The sequence below is a fragment of the Staurois parvus genome, unplaced genomic scaffold (genome assembly GCF_062004578.1).
Source record: "Staurois parvus isolate SC_StPar_1 unplaced genomic scaffold, SC_StPar_1.0 ptg000249l, whole genome shotgun sequence".
NCBI lineage: Eukaryota > Metazoa > Chordata > Amphibia > Anura > Ranidae > Staurois > Staurois parvus.
Window position 1 is genome coordinate 13,676,282 of NW_028318045.1, and position 17,698 is coordinate 13,693,979.

Genomic DNA, 17,698 nt, shown 5'->3' on the forward strand with positions numbered 1-17,698 from the left:
GAAGGCAACGAAATGACAGCTCAGGGACCTTTAAATGTCCCGCCCTGCGCTGCCATTGGTGCCCAGCGGGCGGCCGCGGCTTCTACTGCGCATGCGCGAACTCGAACGCCGCGGCCGGCCGGGACCTAGTGCCCGTGTACTGGGTGGAGCAGTGCGCCTGCGCCGGGACCATCGCGGCAGGGATCGAGGAGATCCCTGACATTGCCCCCCCCCCTACGGGCAACCTCCGGATGCCCACCCGATCTCTCCACCACGGGTGATCACAAAGAAACCTCCGGACAAGCCTAGGTGCATGGACATTATGGGCTGGTTCCCACGAATTGTCCTCAGGGCCGTAGCCCTTCCACTTGATGAGAAATTGGGTCTGGCCCCCCCTTCGTCGGCACTTCAAGATTGCCTCCACCTCGAATTCTTCTTCCTCTTCAACCGTTACAGCCTCCGGGGGCCTGGATTCCCGTTCCGGGAAGGCATCAGGGACTACTGGTTTCAACAGGGACACGTGGAAGACAGGGTGGATCTTGAGTGTCTCAGGGAGAACAAGTTCATAGGCCACCTCATTGACCATCCGTTTGATGCAAAAAGGGCCTATAAATTTAGGTCCCAACTTTTTTGACGGGCAGAGCATCTTCAAGTTTGACGTAGCCAGCCAAACCTTCTCTCCGGGCTGCAACACCAGATCCCCTCTTCGCTTCCTATTAAAAGCCCTCTTGTAGTCTTCTTGGGCTTGACGGATGGCTTCCTGTAGTTTCTTATTGTTGGAGGTGAAGAAGGTCAGTGCATCCTGAGTCGCTGGAATCGGGCATTCCGGGACTAAGTCCGGGAGGAAGACAGGATGAAACCCATAGTTGGCGAATAACGGGGACTGCCCAGTTGCTGAATGGCAAGCGTTGTTGTACGCGAATTCTGCCAAAGGGAGGAGTGGCACCCAGTCGTCCTGAGAGAATGATGTGTAGCATCGCAGGTATTGCTCCAGGGTCTGATTGGTCCTTTCGGTCTGGCCATTGGTCTGAGGGTGAAATGCCGAGGAAAGGGACAGCTTGATATCCAGGGCTTTGCACAACGCCCTCCAAAACCGCGAGGTAAACTGCACCCCTCGGTCCGAGGCGATGTCTTCGGGAACCCCATGCAGTCTAACGATCTCTCGAATAAAGACTTGCGCCGTCTCGGCTGCTGATGGGGTCTTCAGTAAAGGGATGAAATGGGCCATCTTGGATAAACGGTCCACGACCACGAGAATTGCTGTGTGGTCCAGTGAAGGTGGAAGCTTGACTATGAAGTCCATAGAGATTTTCTGCCAGGGCCGTTCAGGGATGGGCAATGGACGTAGCAGGCCCCACGCCTTATTTCTTGAAGGCTTGTTCCGCTGGCAGATGGCACAGGAGCCCACGTAGTTCTTACAATCCTTGGCCATGTCCGGCCACCAGAAGGAACGTCGGAGAAGTTCCAGGGTCTTGACCGGCCCAAAATGTCCTGCCAGTGGATGGTCATGGCAATGTCCCAAGACTAAGGTTCGGGCGTCCTCCGGCACCACAATCCGGTCCTCCCTCCATAGGAGTCCCTCCTTGTTCTGGAGGGGGGCCCCATCGGAGGTAGACATCGTTGTGGACGCTCTCAGGATCTCGGAGCGAAGGTTCGTCTGAAGGGCCAAGAAATTTCCTGCAGGAAGAATAGTGTCGGGTACTGGGATCTCATTGGTGTCTTCGTACATGCGTGACAACGCGTCAGGCTTCGTGTTTTTCGAGCCGGGCCTGTATGTGATGTGGAACTGGAACCTCGAGAAAAACAATGCCCATCTTGCTTGTCGTGGGCGTAGACGTTTGGCCGTCCTCAGATATTCCAGGTTCTTGTGGTCCGTGAATATCAGGATGGGATGGGAGGCACCTTCCAGCAGGTACCTCCATTCTTCTAAAGCGGTTTTGATAGCCAGTAGCTCGCGATCCCCAATGTCGTAGTTCCTCTCCGCAGGGGTAAGTTTCCGTGAGAAGAATGCTACTGGGTGAAGTAATTCCTTGGCGCCCTTCCGCTGGGAAAGGATGGAGCCAACCGCGTTTTCTGATGCATCTACTTCTAAGATGTAGGACAGGGAGGCATCGGGATGACCCAGAATGGGTGCCGAGGTAAATAACCTTTTTAGTGCTTCAAAAGCTTCCTGTGCCTCGGGCGTCCATCTGAATCGCGTCCCAAGCTTAGTTAGCTGAGTGATGGGGGAGACCAGACCCGAGAAGTTCTTGATGAACTTCCGGTAGAAATTTGCGAACCCAATAAAACGTTGGACACTTTTCCTGTCCGTGGGTTCAGGCCAATCTAGGATCGCTGAGACCTTCTGAGGGTCCATTGCGACCCCCGTGGTGGAGATAATCAGACCCAGAAATGTAACGCTAGCCTGTTCAAAGCAGCATTTCTCTGCTTTAGCGTACAACCCGTGCTGCCGCAACCGCCCCAACACCTTTGTTACATGTACCCTGTGCTCCCCCAGGGAGGATGAAAAAATCAAAATGTCGTCTAAGTAGACGATGACAAAGATGTCCAGGAAGTCCCTAAAGATGTCGTTTACAAAGTGCTGGAAGGTGGCTGGCGCATTGCACAACCCGAAAGGCATGACCAGGTATTCAAAATGGCCGAAACGGGTGCGGAAGGCCGTCTTCCACTCATCCCCCTCCCTTATGCGAACCAAATTGTAGGCTCCCCTTAAGTCCAGCTTGGTAAATACTACTGCAGCTTTTAAGCTCTGGAATAATTCAGGTACCAGTGGTAATGGGTAACGATTTTTAATGGTAACCCTATTCAGCTCCCGATAGTCAATGCATGGCCTCAAAGTCTTGTCCTTCTTTTCTACAAAGAAGATCCCTGCACCTGCTGGGGAAGTGGAGGGACGGATGAATCCCTTTCGGAGGCTGTCCTCAATATAGTCCTTCAGGGCCCCTAATTCTAGCTCAGAAAGGGGAAAAATTCGCCCGAACGGAATTTCAGAACCGGGCAACAGATCAATAGGACAGTCATATGGGCGGTGGGGGGGTAGAGCATCTGCTCCCCGCTCACTGAACACATCAAGAAACTTATGATAGGCTGCAGGAATCACTTGTTTTAGACTGTCATCCCCTTCAGAGCACAGGAGGACCTGGGGGACCTCCGGGCCCGAAGTTCGACACAGTTCCCGACAATATGGGGAAGGGAACGAGACAACCCCAGTTTCCCAATCAATTTGGGGGTTATGGGCCCGCAACCAAGGGAGCCCCAGAATGACTGGGAAAAGGGGTGATGCATTAGCATCCAGGCGGAGGAGTTCCCGGTGCTGACCGGCAATGGAAGTCACAATGGAAGGGGTCTCCTGGTTAACTACTCCTGACTTTATCCGGGAACCATCAGCCAAAAAGATGTGAAACCCCTTCTCCTTTGGGCGGAGGGGGATACCCTGCTGGTGAGCAAAATTGATATCCACAAAACAGCTGCATGCCCCCGAATCAACTATGGCCGTCACCTCCACGGTCCTTTCTGAAAGCTGAAAGGAGAGGGGAACAACTAAGTACTGGGACGGATTCATATTGCCAACAGATAAAGAAGAGGAGGTGAACTTACTCAGTTTCTGCGGGCAGGAACGCACCATGTGACCAGCTTCGCCGCAGTACAGACACAGATTCTGGGAGCGTCTGCGCTGGCGTTCCTCAGGCGATAGTTTAGGCCGAGCCAGGCCTAGCTGCATGGGTTCGGGAGCATCTTCAAACGGCAGGTTCTGGATGCTTGGCCTAGTATGTTGACCGGATCCCTGAAATGACCCCCAGGGATTTCCGCGACCCTGACCAGACCTCTCCAATCTGCGCTCCCGTAGCCTACGGTCAATTTTGATGGTGAGTGCAATCAAGTCCTCTAATGTCTCGGGCACCTCCACCCGGGCGAGCTCGTCTTTCAGAGCCTCAGAAAGGCCCATACGGAACTGGTGCAAAAGTGCGAACTCGTTCCAACGAGTGTCACCCATCCAGCGCCTAAAGTCAGAGGCGTATGCCTCAGCCGCACGCCGACCTTGTCGGAGTGCGTATAGTGTGGCCTCGGCCGAGGCCGCCCGTTGTGGGTCATCATATAAGATGGCCATGGCGTTAAAGAAGCTGTCGACCGTAACCAGGTGAGGGTCATTGTTTCCTTTTAGTCGGTGGGCCCAGTCTTGGGGTTCACCCTGCAACAGGGAGACAACAAACCCCACTTTTACCGATTCTGTCAAAAAGGTCCGTGGCTGCAGTTCAAAATAGAGCAGACAGGAGTCACGGAATGACCGAAAGCGTGTGCGATCCCCATGGAAGCGCTCGGGTAAGGGTACTCGGGGTTCCGCCATAGGGAGTGATGTGGAAGGCCCAGGGGCCGGCTCGTGGGCTGCTGCGACCGGTGGTGCAGGAACCGGGGCCTGTGAAACAGGAACAGATATGGTGCAGGCCTGAAACCGATTCTCGATCTGCAGACATCTGTCCTGTAATGTGTTTACTGCTTGCGTCAGGGTGGCCAGGTGCCTGCAAACCTCGTCCAACGGGGAGAGTCCTCCTCGAGGCTCAGTCATGGCCTTCTGGTACTGTGAGGGGCCGCCGAGCGACACCACTAGCACTCCACTGGTCAGGCGTGCCCAGAGCGCGGAGTCTAAGCCCCAGGGTACTTGTTCACCAGGGCCCCTGATGGTGGGGATGGACTTGTAGTACCCCGAGACCAGGTCGCCTCTACTGAGCACACCTGTCAGTGGTAGGGGTGTTCGCCAGGGGCTCCAACCAGGGAGAGCCAGATGTGAGGAGGTCGGGTGACCCCGATGGGATGGATGGATGGATTGCTGAGCAAGTGCGTAGTCAGACAGGCCGAGTCGGTAATGTAGAGGACGGTAAGGTACAAGGGAGCAGGCAGAGAATCGTCGGGTCACACGCCAGGTCAGCAACAGGAGGTCAGATCTAATGAGGGGCATCCAGGGAGAGAGGTCAGGCAAGCAAGGGTCTGGGCAGGAGAAATCAGCAAGGTCAAGAGCAATCCGGGTCAATAACTTACTAGGCACAGGTACAGGATCACAGGAAGCAGGTAAGACCAGAAGGCAACGAAATGACAGCTCAGGGACCTTTAAATATCCCGCCCTGCGCTGCCATTGGTGCCCAGCGGGCGGCCGCGGCTTCTACTGCGCATGCGCGAACTCGAACGCCGCGGCCGGCCGGGACCTAGTGCCCGTGTACTGGGTGGAGCAGTGCGCCTGCGCCGGGACCATCGCGGCAGGGATCGAGGAGATCCCTGACAGGTACGTTTGGAGAAGAAGGGGCACAGAATTTAATGAAAAGAACCTCTGTCCAACTGTTAAGCATGGGGTTGGATCAATCATGCTTTGGGGTTGTGTTGCAGCCAGTGGCACAGGGAACATCTCACGAGTAGAAGGAAAAATGGATTCAATCAAATTTCAGCAAATTTTGGATGGTAACTTGATGCCATCTGTGAAAAAGCTGAAGTTAAAGAGAGGATGGCTTCTACAAATGGATAATGATCCTAAACACACCTCGAAATCCACGGGGGATTACACCAAGAGGCGTAAACTGAAGGTTTTGCCATGGCCTTCACAATCTCCTGACCTCAACATAGTTGAAAATCTATGGATAGACCGTAAATGAGCAGTGCGTGACAGACAGCCCAGAAATCTCAAAGAACTGGAAGACTTTTGTAAGGAAGAATGGGCAAAGATACCTCAAACAAGAATTGAAAGACTCTTGGCTGGCTACAAAAAGCGTTTACAAGCTGTGATACTTGCCAAAGGGGGCAGTACAAGATATTAACTCTGCAGGGTGCCCAAACTTTTGCAGACGCCATTTTTTTGTTTTCTGTTATTTTGAAAGTGTAAATGATGGAAATAAAATCTAACTTTTGTTGACATATTATAAGAATGTCTAATCTGTAATTTGATGCCTTTTGGAGATTTTTCCATCTTTCCTTGGCTTCTTTATGCACATTAATACAAATTTTAGCTGGGGTGCCCAAACTTTCGATCCCCACTGTATATATATACATATATATATATATATACAGTTGAATATCCCATTAAAAGAGAAAATAACAGAACAAGCATTTGTTGCAATATTTTCCGTCAATCCAGTGATTTCACGCACGGTATGCTTTTCTGCCACTAGATGTTCTCAATATGATGGCCCAGCACAGTGATAAGTTCCTCACTCTGTCACTCTGCTTTCTACTCCTATCAGCATCCTTTTTGTCAGCACAATAACTGATTCAGCTTCTTTTTCTGCTTTTTCCTCTCCCAGTCTAAGGCTGATCAAACTTAGGTACTTACACTGCTTGCATTCATGCATTTAATTATGTAACAATGATTACAGAACTTCATTCATTTGTGTCTTTATAGTTGCCTAGAGGTTGTCTTTCTTTCCTTTTTTAAACACTTCCCTACTGTATTTCATAATCCAGGATACAGACTAGCATTTTTTAAGCTCAAAAAACGCTGGATAAAAAATGCTGGTAATACTGTTTTTTAGTAGTGTTTAGGAGCGTTAGCGTTTTATTAGCATTTTTACAGTACATGTAAAGGAAAGAAAAAAACAATTAAAAAGCTGGTATGAGTGTTTTAGTAGCTTTTAGCAGCATTTAGGAGCATTTAGGAGTGCTTAGCGGTTTTTTTTCTGCTGGAAAAATGCTCTGAAAAACTCTAGAAAAACAATTTTTCTCTGCTGCTAGATGCTGAAACTCAAAAAATTCTAATAGCGTAAAGTAGTGTGCATGGCAACATAGAATATCACCATTTAGCTTTAGGAGCAGCAAAAAATACTAATAACAGCTTCTAAGAGCTTAAAAAAAAACTAGTGTGCATGGAACCTAAAAGTGAAATGCCAGGCAGATACCCATATTCAGTTACAGCCTTAGCTGCAAAGGTCCTCAATTTCTGCAATACAACACCTTCTCTCTGAGATCCTGGGAATTGTATTCATCTAATCAGTGACTTTAAAGTGGTTCTAAAGGCAAAGGGTTTTTTATCTTCATGCATCCTCCGCATGAAGGTAGAAAAATGTCTGGGTGCAGCTACCCCCTCAGCCTCCCTGAGTCCCATCTTGATCCAGCGATGTACATGAGAGCCAGGGCTCTCCCAGGTCTCTCTTTCCTCACTGGCTCACACAGGAGTGAGAGCCATTGGCTCCTGCTGCTGTCAGTCACAGTCTGTGAACCAATGAGGAGTGAGTGGGGTGCAGGGCTGTGTGTGAATGAACAATCTTCGTTCACAAGATCGGCTCAGGAGTGCACCTGCTCAAGTGCCCCCATAGTAAGAGGCTTGCTATTGGGGGCATTTGGCAGGGGGGAGGAGCCAGGACCGCCGGCAGGGAACCTAAAAAGAAGAGTATGTTGGCTGCTTTGTGAAAAACCATTATACAGAGTAGGTAAGTATAACATGTTTTTTTTTTAAATTACAACCTTTAGAATCACTTTAAGCGATAAATGCCTGCGGAATTTCTAATTCTTTATTCACTTCTCCTCCAGTTATTCATTGCACAGTGAAAATGCAGTACCACACTTGTATGGTCATAAATACATTTTGGTTTTGCCTTTTTTAGTGTCTTCAGTCCTCTCTGTCCCTGATCCCAATCTCACCACTCAAGAAATAGAACAAATAATGTTCCATAGAGTTAATGAAATTGATGAAGATTTAAAAAATGCCTTCAGGACTTTGGATGTTGATCAGACACTTTTCGTCACCAAGGGGCAACTGAACCGAGTTCTGAAAAACTTTGTCATATCACTGACCCAGTCACAGTTTGATGAACTGCTGGCAAAGGTAAGATCACGGGGCCTCACTTATCTTCTTTTTGCTTATAAAAACATTCTTATATTCAGTCAGGCCTCTTTCCCATGGATGTTCGATTGGGTCTTCCTGCCTGTTTTCAGGCGGACCCGATCGGAACCTCCATTCTCCTCTATTGACATCCAATCCAATCCGATCTGCAATAAAGGGACGGATGGGGATCCAATTTCCCTTCCAGCTGTGTTTATCCAACCGCCCATAGAGGAGAGCGAGCTACTTTGTATCTGCTCTGCAGCAGCAGATGGACCTGTCATCCACTAAATGGGTCCGCCCATGTGAAAGGATCCTAAGAATCTTTTTTATTTTCAACTGAAGACAGTTCTGCCGTAGTTTGCCAAAAACATGAACCATGTTTGGAGTGGAATAATAGATCTACAGGCAGGATCAACAGATAATGATACTATATTAGAAGGGGATTCTAACAAACAAAAACTGCTGTGTTTATGCTATTGACAAATTTGGTTGAACTGGATGGACTTTAGTCGTTTTTCAGCCAGACTATGTAACTATATACTATGTGCCATTTTTTATTTTGGCCATAGTTACACTTTAAGGGTTCATTTCCACCAGATGCAGTACAATTACATATGCAAAAAAAGAAAGTATTTCAATGAGCCTTTGCAATGCTTTTAACTGTGTTGCAGCATGCTGCATTTTTTCCTGGAAACATACCAGAATGCACATGAACACACTGCAAATGCAAAAAAAAATCATAATTAGTGCAGAAAGAAAACGTGGTGCACCACAAATGCACCACAAACCCATTGCAAATGCACTTGAAACGCTCTGCAAGTGCATGTAATGGCACATACAGAATGATCGTTTACACCAGATGCAGTTGAGTGTGTTTCTAAATGCAATAGGAACGCATATACAAGAAAAATGTATGTATTTCAATGAGCCTAGATTCACCATTATGGTGTTGCAAGTACCTGAATGCATGGGGAATGCATGTAAATGCAACTTAGTATAAATAATGCCTAAAAATGCATCATAAATGCACTGCTGGCATGCTGCAAGTGCATTACAAATGCAAGGAAACGTGCATGCAGAACTGCAAACTGAACACGAAGATTGCTGTGTATACAAGCCTTGAGCAGCTACAGTGCCTTGAAGAGTACTCATACTCCTTGAAATTTTCCACATTTTGTTGTCTTACAACTAAAAACGTAAATGTATTTTATTGGGATTTTACATTTACGTTTTTGGTTGTAACATGACAAAATGTGGAAAATATCAAGGGGTATGAATACTTTTTCAAGGCACTGTACATGTGACTGCAGGGCACAGCTGAGGGAAACCTCTCCTGGCTCACCATTGCTCTGAGCAACAGTTTAGTCCTAGAAATTACAATGAGAGAGTGGCTCTTCCAAAGTAAACAGCAGAGCTCTGCTCTCAATGTGACAGCCACCCAGCTCTGTATCAGGAGTACAAGCACCCCTCTTGATGCACAGGGTCCTGGAGACCACCTGTCAAGGTGACAGCAGAGCTCTACTGTTTACACTGGCAAAGCTGCTCTGTCAGTGGAATCTGCAGAACTGAACTACTAAGGCTTGTTCACATGTTCAGTGCTCTCTGAAGAGTGATAAATGTTGGATCACTTTTCAGCAGACATCTGACAGGTGGGGAGGAGGTGCCTCCTGAACACCTGAATTAACTGTGTAAATGCCACACTACCGTGCCCAATCAAATGCTTTGAACGTAGTTATGGCACGGCCCCCATAGACCTGCATTAATTGCATTTGTTGGCAGTAGCACATGCTACTTGTGAATTGCTGTTTAAATTTGTCTGCAGTACGTAGCCACAAGTGTGAATGAAGCCTTAGTGTGACAGCCAAATATTTCTGTATATTCATTTATGAATACAGATGAGGTTGTAGCCTTCGTTAGTAAATTACCGTTATGTTTAAAATATAAAACATTTTTATAAAGGAATTTTAGCCCTTCATTAACCCTCTGTTTTTATTACCTACTTCTTCACCTAATTTTTTTAATCTAATGTTTTGTTCAAAGTTTTGGATAGAATGATAGTTCCGCTGTGAAGTTTTTCTGCTTTCTGTGTTCCTGTTAAGATTTCTCCTCGCGTCCTGTTTCAGTAGCTCCCTAAATAAATATACAGTTGTGCTCAAAAGTTTGCTTATCCTGGCAGAAATCGTGAATTGTTGGCATTGATATTCAAAATATGACTGATCATGCAAAAAAAATAAATTGTGTTTTACTTAAGGATAGTGATCATATGAAGCCATTTATTATCACAAAGTTGTTTGGCTCCTTTTTAAATCATAATGATAACAGAACAGAAATCACACAAATGACTCTGATCAAAAGTTTACATACCTTGGAATGTATAACCTGTGTATACAGTGCCTTGAAAAGGTATTCATACCCCTTGAAATTTTCCACAATTTGTCATGTTATAACCAAAAATGTAAATGTATTTTATTGGGATTTCATGTGATAGACCAACACAAGGTGGCACATAATTGTGAAGTGTTTTCAAAATTGTTTACAAATAAATATCTGAAAAGTGTTACGTGCATTTGTATTCAGTCCCCTTTACTCTGATACCCCTAACCAAAATCTAGTGGAACCAAATCCTTCAGAAGTTAACATATTAGTAAATAGAGTCCACCTGTGTTTAATTTATCTCTGTATAAATACAGTTGTTCTGTGAAGCCCTCAGACGTTTGTTAGAGAACAGCCTCAAGAACACCAAGGAACACACCCGACAGATTAAGAATAAAATTGTAGAGAAGTTTAAAGCAGGGTTAGGTTATAAAAAATATCCCAAGCTTTGAACATCTCACTGTTCAATATGGAATGAGTATGGCGCAACTGCAAACTTATCAAGACATGGCTGTCCACCTAAACTCACAGGCCAGGTAAGGAGAGCATTAATCAGAGAAGCAGCCAAGAGGCCCATGGTAACTCTGGAGGAGCTGCAGAGATCCACAGCTCAGGTGGGAGAATCTGTCCACAGGACAACTATTAGTCCTGCACTCCATAAATTTGGCCTTTATGGAAGAGTGGCAAGAAGAAAGCCATTGTTGAAAGAAAACCAAAAGATGTCCTGTTTGCAGTTTGCAAGAAGCAATGTGGTGGACATAGCAAACATGTGGAAGAAGGTCCTCTGGTCAGATGATACCAAAATTATACTTTTTAGCCTAAAAACAAACCGCTATGTGTGGTGGAAAACTAACACTGCACATCACCCTGAACACACCATTGCCATTGTGAAACATGGTGGTGGCAGCATCATGTTGTGGGGATGCTTTTCTTTAGCAGCGACAGGGAAGCTGATCAGAGTTGATGGGAAGATGGATGGATACAGATACAGGGCAATCTTAGAAGAAAACATGTTAGAGTCTACAAAAGACTTGAGACTGGGATGGAGGTTCACCTTCCAGCAGAAAAACGACCCTAAACATACAGCTGCAATGGAATGGTTTAGATCAAATCATATGCATGTGCTAGAACTGCCCAGTCAAAGTCCGGACCTAAATCCAATTGAGAATATGTGGCAAGACTTGAAAATTGCTGTTCACAGACGGTCTCCATCCAATCTGACAAAGCTTGAGCTATTTTGCAAAGAAGTAAAAAATATCATTCTCTAGATGTGCAAAGCTGGTAGAGACATCCCCAAAGACACTTGCAGCTGTAATTGCAGTGAAAGGTGGTTCTAAAAAGTATTGACTCAGGGGGGCTGAATACAAATGCACACCACACTTTTCACATATTTATTTGTAAACAATTTTGAAAACCATTTATCATTTTCCTTCCACTTCACAATTATGTACCACTTTGTGCTGCTCTATCACAAAAAATCCCAATAATCCTCATTTATGTTTTTGGTTGTAACATAACAAAATGTGGAAAATGTCAAGGGGTATGAATACTTTTTCAAGGCACTGCAAATTGTCAATGAGTTTGTTAGCTTTCATGTGGATGCACTGAGCAGGCTAGATACTGAACCATGGGGAACAGAAAAGTACTGTCAAAAGTCCTGTGTACAAGGTAATGGAACTTTATGAAATGGACAAGGATATAAAAAGACATCCAAAGTTTTGAATATGCCAATCAGTACTGTTCAATCACTTATTAAGAAGTGGAAAATTTGGGGATATCTTGATATCAAGCCAAGGTCAGCAAGAAACATTGCAGAAACAACAGCCTGAAGAATTGTTTGGGATAAAAAGAAAAACCCACAACTAACCTCAGGAGAAATACAAGATGCTCTGGAAAAAGATGGTGTGTTTGTTTCAAGGAGCACAATACGATGATACTTGAACAAAAATGAGCTGCATGATCAAGTTGCCAGGAAGCCTTTACTATGCCATTGCCACAAAAAAGTCGGTTACAATATTCCTGACCACACCTTGACGCACCTCACAGCTTTTGGCACACTGTAATGTAAAGTGTTGAGACCAAAATAGAGCTTATGGTCACAAACATGAGTGCTCTGTTTGGAGAGGGGTCAACAAGTCCTACAATGACAAGAATACCTTCTCCACTGTGAAACACGGTGGTGGCTCACTGAGGTTTTGGGGTAGCTCTAAAGGCACAGGGAATCTTGGGAAAATTGGTAGCAAGATGCAGTATGTTATCAGAAAATACTGGCAGACATTTTGCATTCTTCTACACGAAAGCTGCGTATGGGACACTCTTCCAGCATGACAATGACCCTAAGCACAAGGCCAAGGTAACCCTTCAGTAGTTACAGCAGAAAAAGGTGAAGGTTCCGGAGTGGCCATCATAGCCTCCTGACCTTAGAATCATAGAACCACTCTGGGGAAATCTCAAATGTGCAGTTCATGCAAGATGACCAAAGACTTTGCATGACCTGGAGGCATTTTGTCAAGACAAATGGGCAGCCATGCTACCTGCAAGAATTCTGGGTCTCATAGACAACTATTAGAAAAGACCGCATGCTGTCATTAATGCTAAAGGAGACAATACACAATATTAAGAACTAAGGGTATGCAGACTTTTGAACAGGGGTCATTATGCAAACAATGGGTGCCGCTCAGGCTAGAGGTACTTGTCTGTGAGCCAACTGCTGCGAATGCTGGCTGGGAATGGTGCTCATCTCAGATCCAAACTTAGTGTAGCAAAGGAAGTGTCCATACGCTGCACATCATACACAGACCCGTGTGCCCATCCCCATGTCTAAGCTCCAAGGGGCAGAGCGAAATGCTCTGGAGGTGTGGCCTAGCTGGAGCCCAGGCTGAGGCTGCCATTCTCTTCTCATACAGAGGTCTATGTACGATGTGCGGTGTATGGACACTTCCTTTGTTACTTGTTGCCATGTTGTGTTTTATGATTGTGCCATTCTGTTATGACCTACAGTTGAATATGAATCCCATAAGAATCAAAAGAAATGTGCTTTGCCTGCTCACTCATGTTTTCTTTAACAAATGGTACCTACTGTATATTACCAAATCTCCAAGGGTATGCAAACGTTTGAGCACAAATGTACAGTATTAACAAAGTAAAATAGTTCAGCTTAAAATCTTGTGACCTTTTTTAATTACTTATCTTCTTTTTTGTTAAGTTGAATTGCTTCTGTGGCTTTTTTCTCAGATTCCTGTCAATGCTAATGGCACCATTCCATACCTTGACTTTTTGGCCAGATACCACCGAACCGGCAGCAGCATGTCCCAGGTAAAGAGGAGGTAAGTGAAGGGACATGGCTTTTGTCACTTAGTGATTAGCAAACAGCTACACACATAAGGTACACAACAAATCACAAGTGGGAATAGGACAATGCCTTAAATCAACTGAGATTGAAACAGGCGATTTACTTTGTGAAGGAAAGCTTCTGTAACTATAACAAGTGCAATAAATCAGAATCTGCTGGCAAAACGTCAAATATTGTCTCTATTTACTTATTATATTTCATATTGAAATCACCACCTGTAGCCGGGCCTGACAGTGACACAGATGCCACATGGAAGAAGCAGGAAACTTAGCAACTCCATTCTGTTTGTTTGGTAGGAGCTGTTGTAGAGACTGGGAGCTGTCCATGGTATAGGGATTGCTGAGAACAATGAGAACCTCCCATGGTTTAAATAATCCTGTTTACAGCTTTGTTACAAAAGCACACTAAGCCCATAGTAGGAAATGAATCTCCCAAGTGTTCTTAAATTATATTCAAGAGATTGAAGCACCTCTTAAAGCTGAACAGCTGACAGATAAGACATACATTAATGCAGTTTTGCTTTTATTAATGCTATACATTATTAAATATATTTTTAATGCAAGCAATGTCAGTACCTGAATTTGATCTGCTACCAATCCTTTGAGATTCCTGCTAACTCAGACTGAAGGAAGGGAAAAGCAGCACAAGGGGCCAATCACTTGAGTTGTAGTGCAAGAGGAATGCTGATAGCATAGGTAACAGAGAGATTAGTTCATCAGAATGCGTTTTTTTCCTTTCACTGTCCAGACAGAGGCTGGGGAAGGGGAGACATGTAAATATTACTAGATTACTAGTATACAAGACAAGAAGCCATGTATAAACGAAGGGGGAAGAGGCACTTAGACAAACTTCCCTGATTAAAAATGTATAAAATAAAATCAAAGGACTCCTAAGGTGAAAATCATATATGATTTATACAAAGAAAAAAAATGTTATTATTAAACTTGATAAAAAATGATAAACATAAATAAACACATCCACGGCATAAAAGACGCTCAGAATGGCTATTTGCATTACCACGCCGCCATTATGTCAAAGAACTCAAATATGCGCAGAGGTGCATTAAGACACAGTTACCAGAGTAATGTTACAGATGCCATCAGCTTGGAGCAAAGGATGGCTTAGTATCCCAGGGGAAATATATAATAACTGATAATACATATAGAGCAATGCCAGAAAGGAGAGCATACATATGAATCTCCCTTAACTATAAATAACAACCCCAGGGATGGAGATCCTATTATGATCTTTATAAAAATAGTGTTAGTCAAAATTAGCGTCCACGGCATATAAGGCGCTCAATCTTAGTAATATCAATAACATTATCTGACATAAATATGTAAATCCGCACAATAATTACAGAGTCAGATCCATACAAAATATTATATAAAATTCCATTGTATAAACCTAAAGAAATAAAGGTGTAATACGCAAAGTATATAATATGTAAGATCATAAAAATCAATATTATATAGCCAGATAAAATAAAACAAACGGTCATAAAATGATATACATAAAATATTAAAATATATCCTCTGAATCAAGCAAAAACGGGTATGTATGAGCAAATATGTAATATTGTTTAATATAGGCCAGGATAAAGTTAGTTATTGGCAATAAAGCAATTGACATCGATCTCAATGTTATGCCCTCGTGGGTGTAAAGTGTCCTGCTCATACACCCATCTAGTCTCGGCCTGTGATACAGCCCTCATTTTATTCATGCCCCTCCAGTGGGTAGAGATGCAATCAATACCCACAAACTTGAGGGATGTTGGGTCCATGTTGTGAAATAACCGATAGTGGTTAGAGAGGGAATGTTCCCTATATCCCTTCTTAATATTAGTTACGTGTTCTCGTAAGCGGTCACGTAATTTCCTTATCGTGCGGCCTATGTACTGCTTTTGACAAGGGCATTGTAACAGGTACACCTCATATCTGCTTTCACATGAGATGAACCATTTGATATTGTATGATTTACCTGTAACAAATGATTCAAAGGTATCTAACCAATGTTTTCTAATGCCATTACATTTGCAAATTACACATCTGTTGCAAGGGTGAAATCCCTTAAGATCATTGAACAGGGAAATGCTTCTTGGGGGATCTACCACATTTGGTGCAATCTGGTGCTGTTGCTTTTTGAAAAATGATCTCCGGTCTATTGGGTAAGACCTTTCCCAAAATAGGATCCATTTTTAAAATATCCCAATTTTTATGAATAATCTTACTGATATGTCTGAATTGGGAATGAACATTGCGCAGAAGTCACCAACTGTCTGCAGAGTCAATAGCTAAAGACCTCCAAACTTCATGTGGCCTTTAGATTAGCTCAACAGTGCGTACAGAGCTTCATGGAATGGGTTTCCATGGCCGAGAGGCTGCATCCAAGCCTTACATCACTATGTGCATTGAAAAGTGCCTGATGCAGTGGTGTAAAACACGCCGGCACTAGAGTCTGGAGCAGTGGAGACGTGTTCTCTGGAGTGACTAATCACGCTTCTCTGTCTGCAATCTGATGGACATGTCTGGGTTTGGTGGTTGCCAGGAGAACAGTACTTGCCTGACTGCATTGTGCCAAGTGTAAAGTTTGGTGGATGGGCATTATGGTGTGGGGTTGTTTTTCAGGGGTTGGGCTTGGCCCCTTAGTTCTAGTGAAGGGAACTCTTAAGGCATCAGCATACCAATACATTTTGGACAATTTCATGCTCCCAACTTTGTGAGAACAGTTTGGAGATGGCCCATTCCTGTACAACATGATTGTACACCAGTGCACAAAGCAAGGTCCACAAAGGCATGGATGAGCGAGTTTGGGGTGGAGAAACTTGACTGGCCTGCACAGAGTCCTGATCTGAACCCGATAGAACACCTTTGGGATGAATTAGAGAGGAGAGTACGAGACAGGCTATCTCATCTAACATCAGTGCCTTACCTCACAAATGTGCTTCTTGAAGAATGGTCAAACATTCCCATAGGCACACTCCTAAACCTTGTGGACAGCCTTCCTAGAAGAGTTGAAGCTGTTATAGCTGCAAAGGGTGGGCCAACTCAATATTGAACCCAAGGGCCTAAGACTGGTATGCCATTAAAGTTCATGGGCGTGTAAAGGCAGGTATCCCTTTTGGCAATATAGTGTGTGTGTGTGTGTGTGTATATATATATATATATATATATATATATATATATATATACACAGTATCTCACAGAAGTGAATACACCCCTCACAATTTTGTAAATATTTTATTATATATTTTCATGTGACAACACAATGACACTTTGCTACAATGTAAAGTAGTGAGTGTACAGCTTGTATAACAGTGTAAATTTTCTGTCCCCTCAAAATAACTCATCACACAGCCAGTAATGTCTAAACCGTTGGCAGCAAAAGTGAGTACACCCCTAAGTGAAAATGTCCAAATTGGGCCCAATTAGCCATTTTCCCTACCTGGTGTCATATGACTCGTTAGTGTTACAAGGTCTTAGGTGTGAATGGGGAGCAGGTGTGTTAAATTTGGTGTTATCGTTCTCACTCTCTTATACTGGTCACTGGAAGTTCAACATGGCACCTCATGGCAAAGAACTCTTTGAGGATCTGAAAAAAAATTGTTGCTCTACATAAAGATGTCCTAGGCTATAAAAAGATTACCAAGAACCTGAAACTGAGCTGCAGCATGGTGGCCACGACCATGCAGAGGTTTATCAGGACAGGTTCCACTCAGAACAGGCCTTTCCATGGTCGACCAAAGAAGTTGAGTGCCAGTGCTCAGCGTCATATCCAGAGGTTGTGTTTGTGAAATAGACGTATGAGTGCTGCCAGCATTGCTGCAGAGGTTTTAGGGGTGGGGGGTTAGCCTGTCAGTGCTCAGACCGTACGCTGCACACTGCACCAATTGGTCTGCATGGCTGTCATCCCAGAAGGAAGCCTCTTCTAAAGATGATACACAATAAAGCCCGCAAGCAGTTTACTGAAGAAAAGCAGACTAAGCACATGGATTACTGGAACCATGTCTTGTGGTCTGATGAGACCAAGATAAACTTATTTGGTTCAGATGGAGTCAAGCGTGTGTGGCGGCAACCTGGTGAGGAGTACAAAGACAAGTGTGTCTTGCCTACACTCAAGCATGGTGGTGGGAGTGTCATGGCCTGGGGCTGCATGAGTGCTGCCGGCACTGGGGAGCTACGGTTCATTGAGGG

General features: G+C 44.7%; 1 protein-coding gene across 1 annotated transcript in view; it reads left to right on the forward strand.

Moving 5' to 3' along the window:
- The window catches only part of EFCAB6 (EF-hand calcium binding domain 6), a 212,375-nt gene that overhangs the window by 13,619 nt on the left and 181,058 nt on the right, over positions 1-17,698 (forward strand). Inside the window, exons 4-5 of the mRNA XM_089680804.1 lie at positions 7,560-7,780; positions 13,388-13,479. Of these exons, the coding sequence (XP_089536930.1) occupies positions 7,560-7,780; positions 13,388-13,479 (313 nt within the window). The remainder of the gene's footprint in view (positions 1-7,559; positions 7,781-13,387; positions 13,480-17,698) is intronic.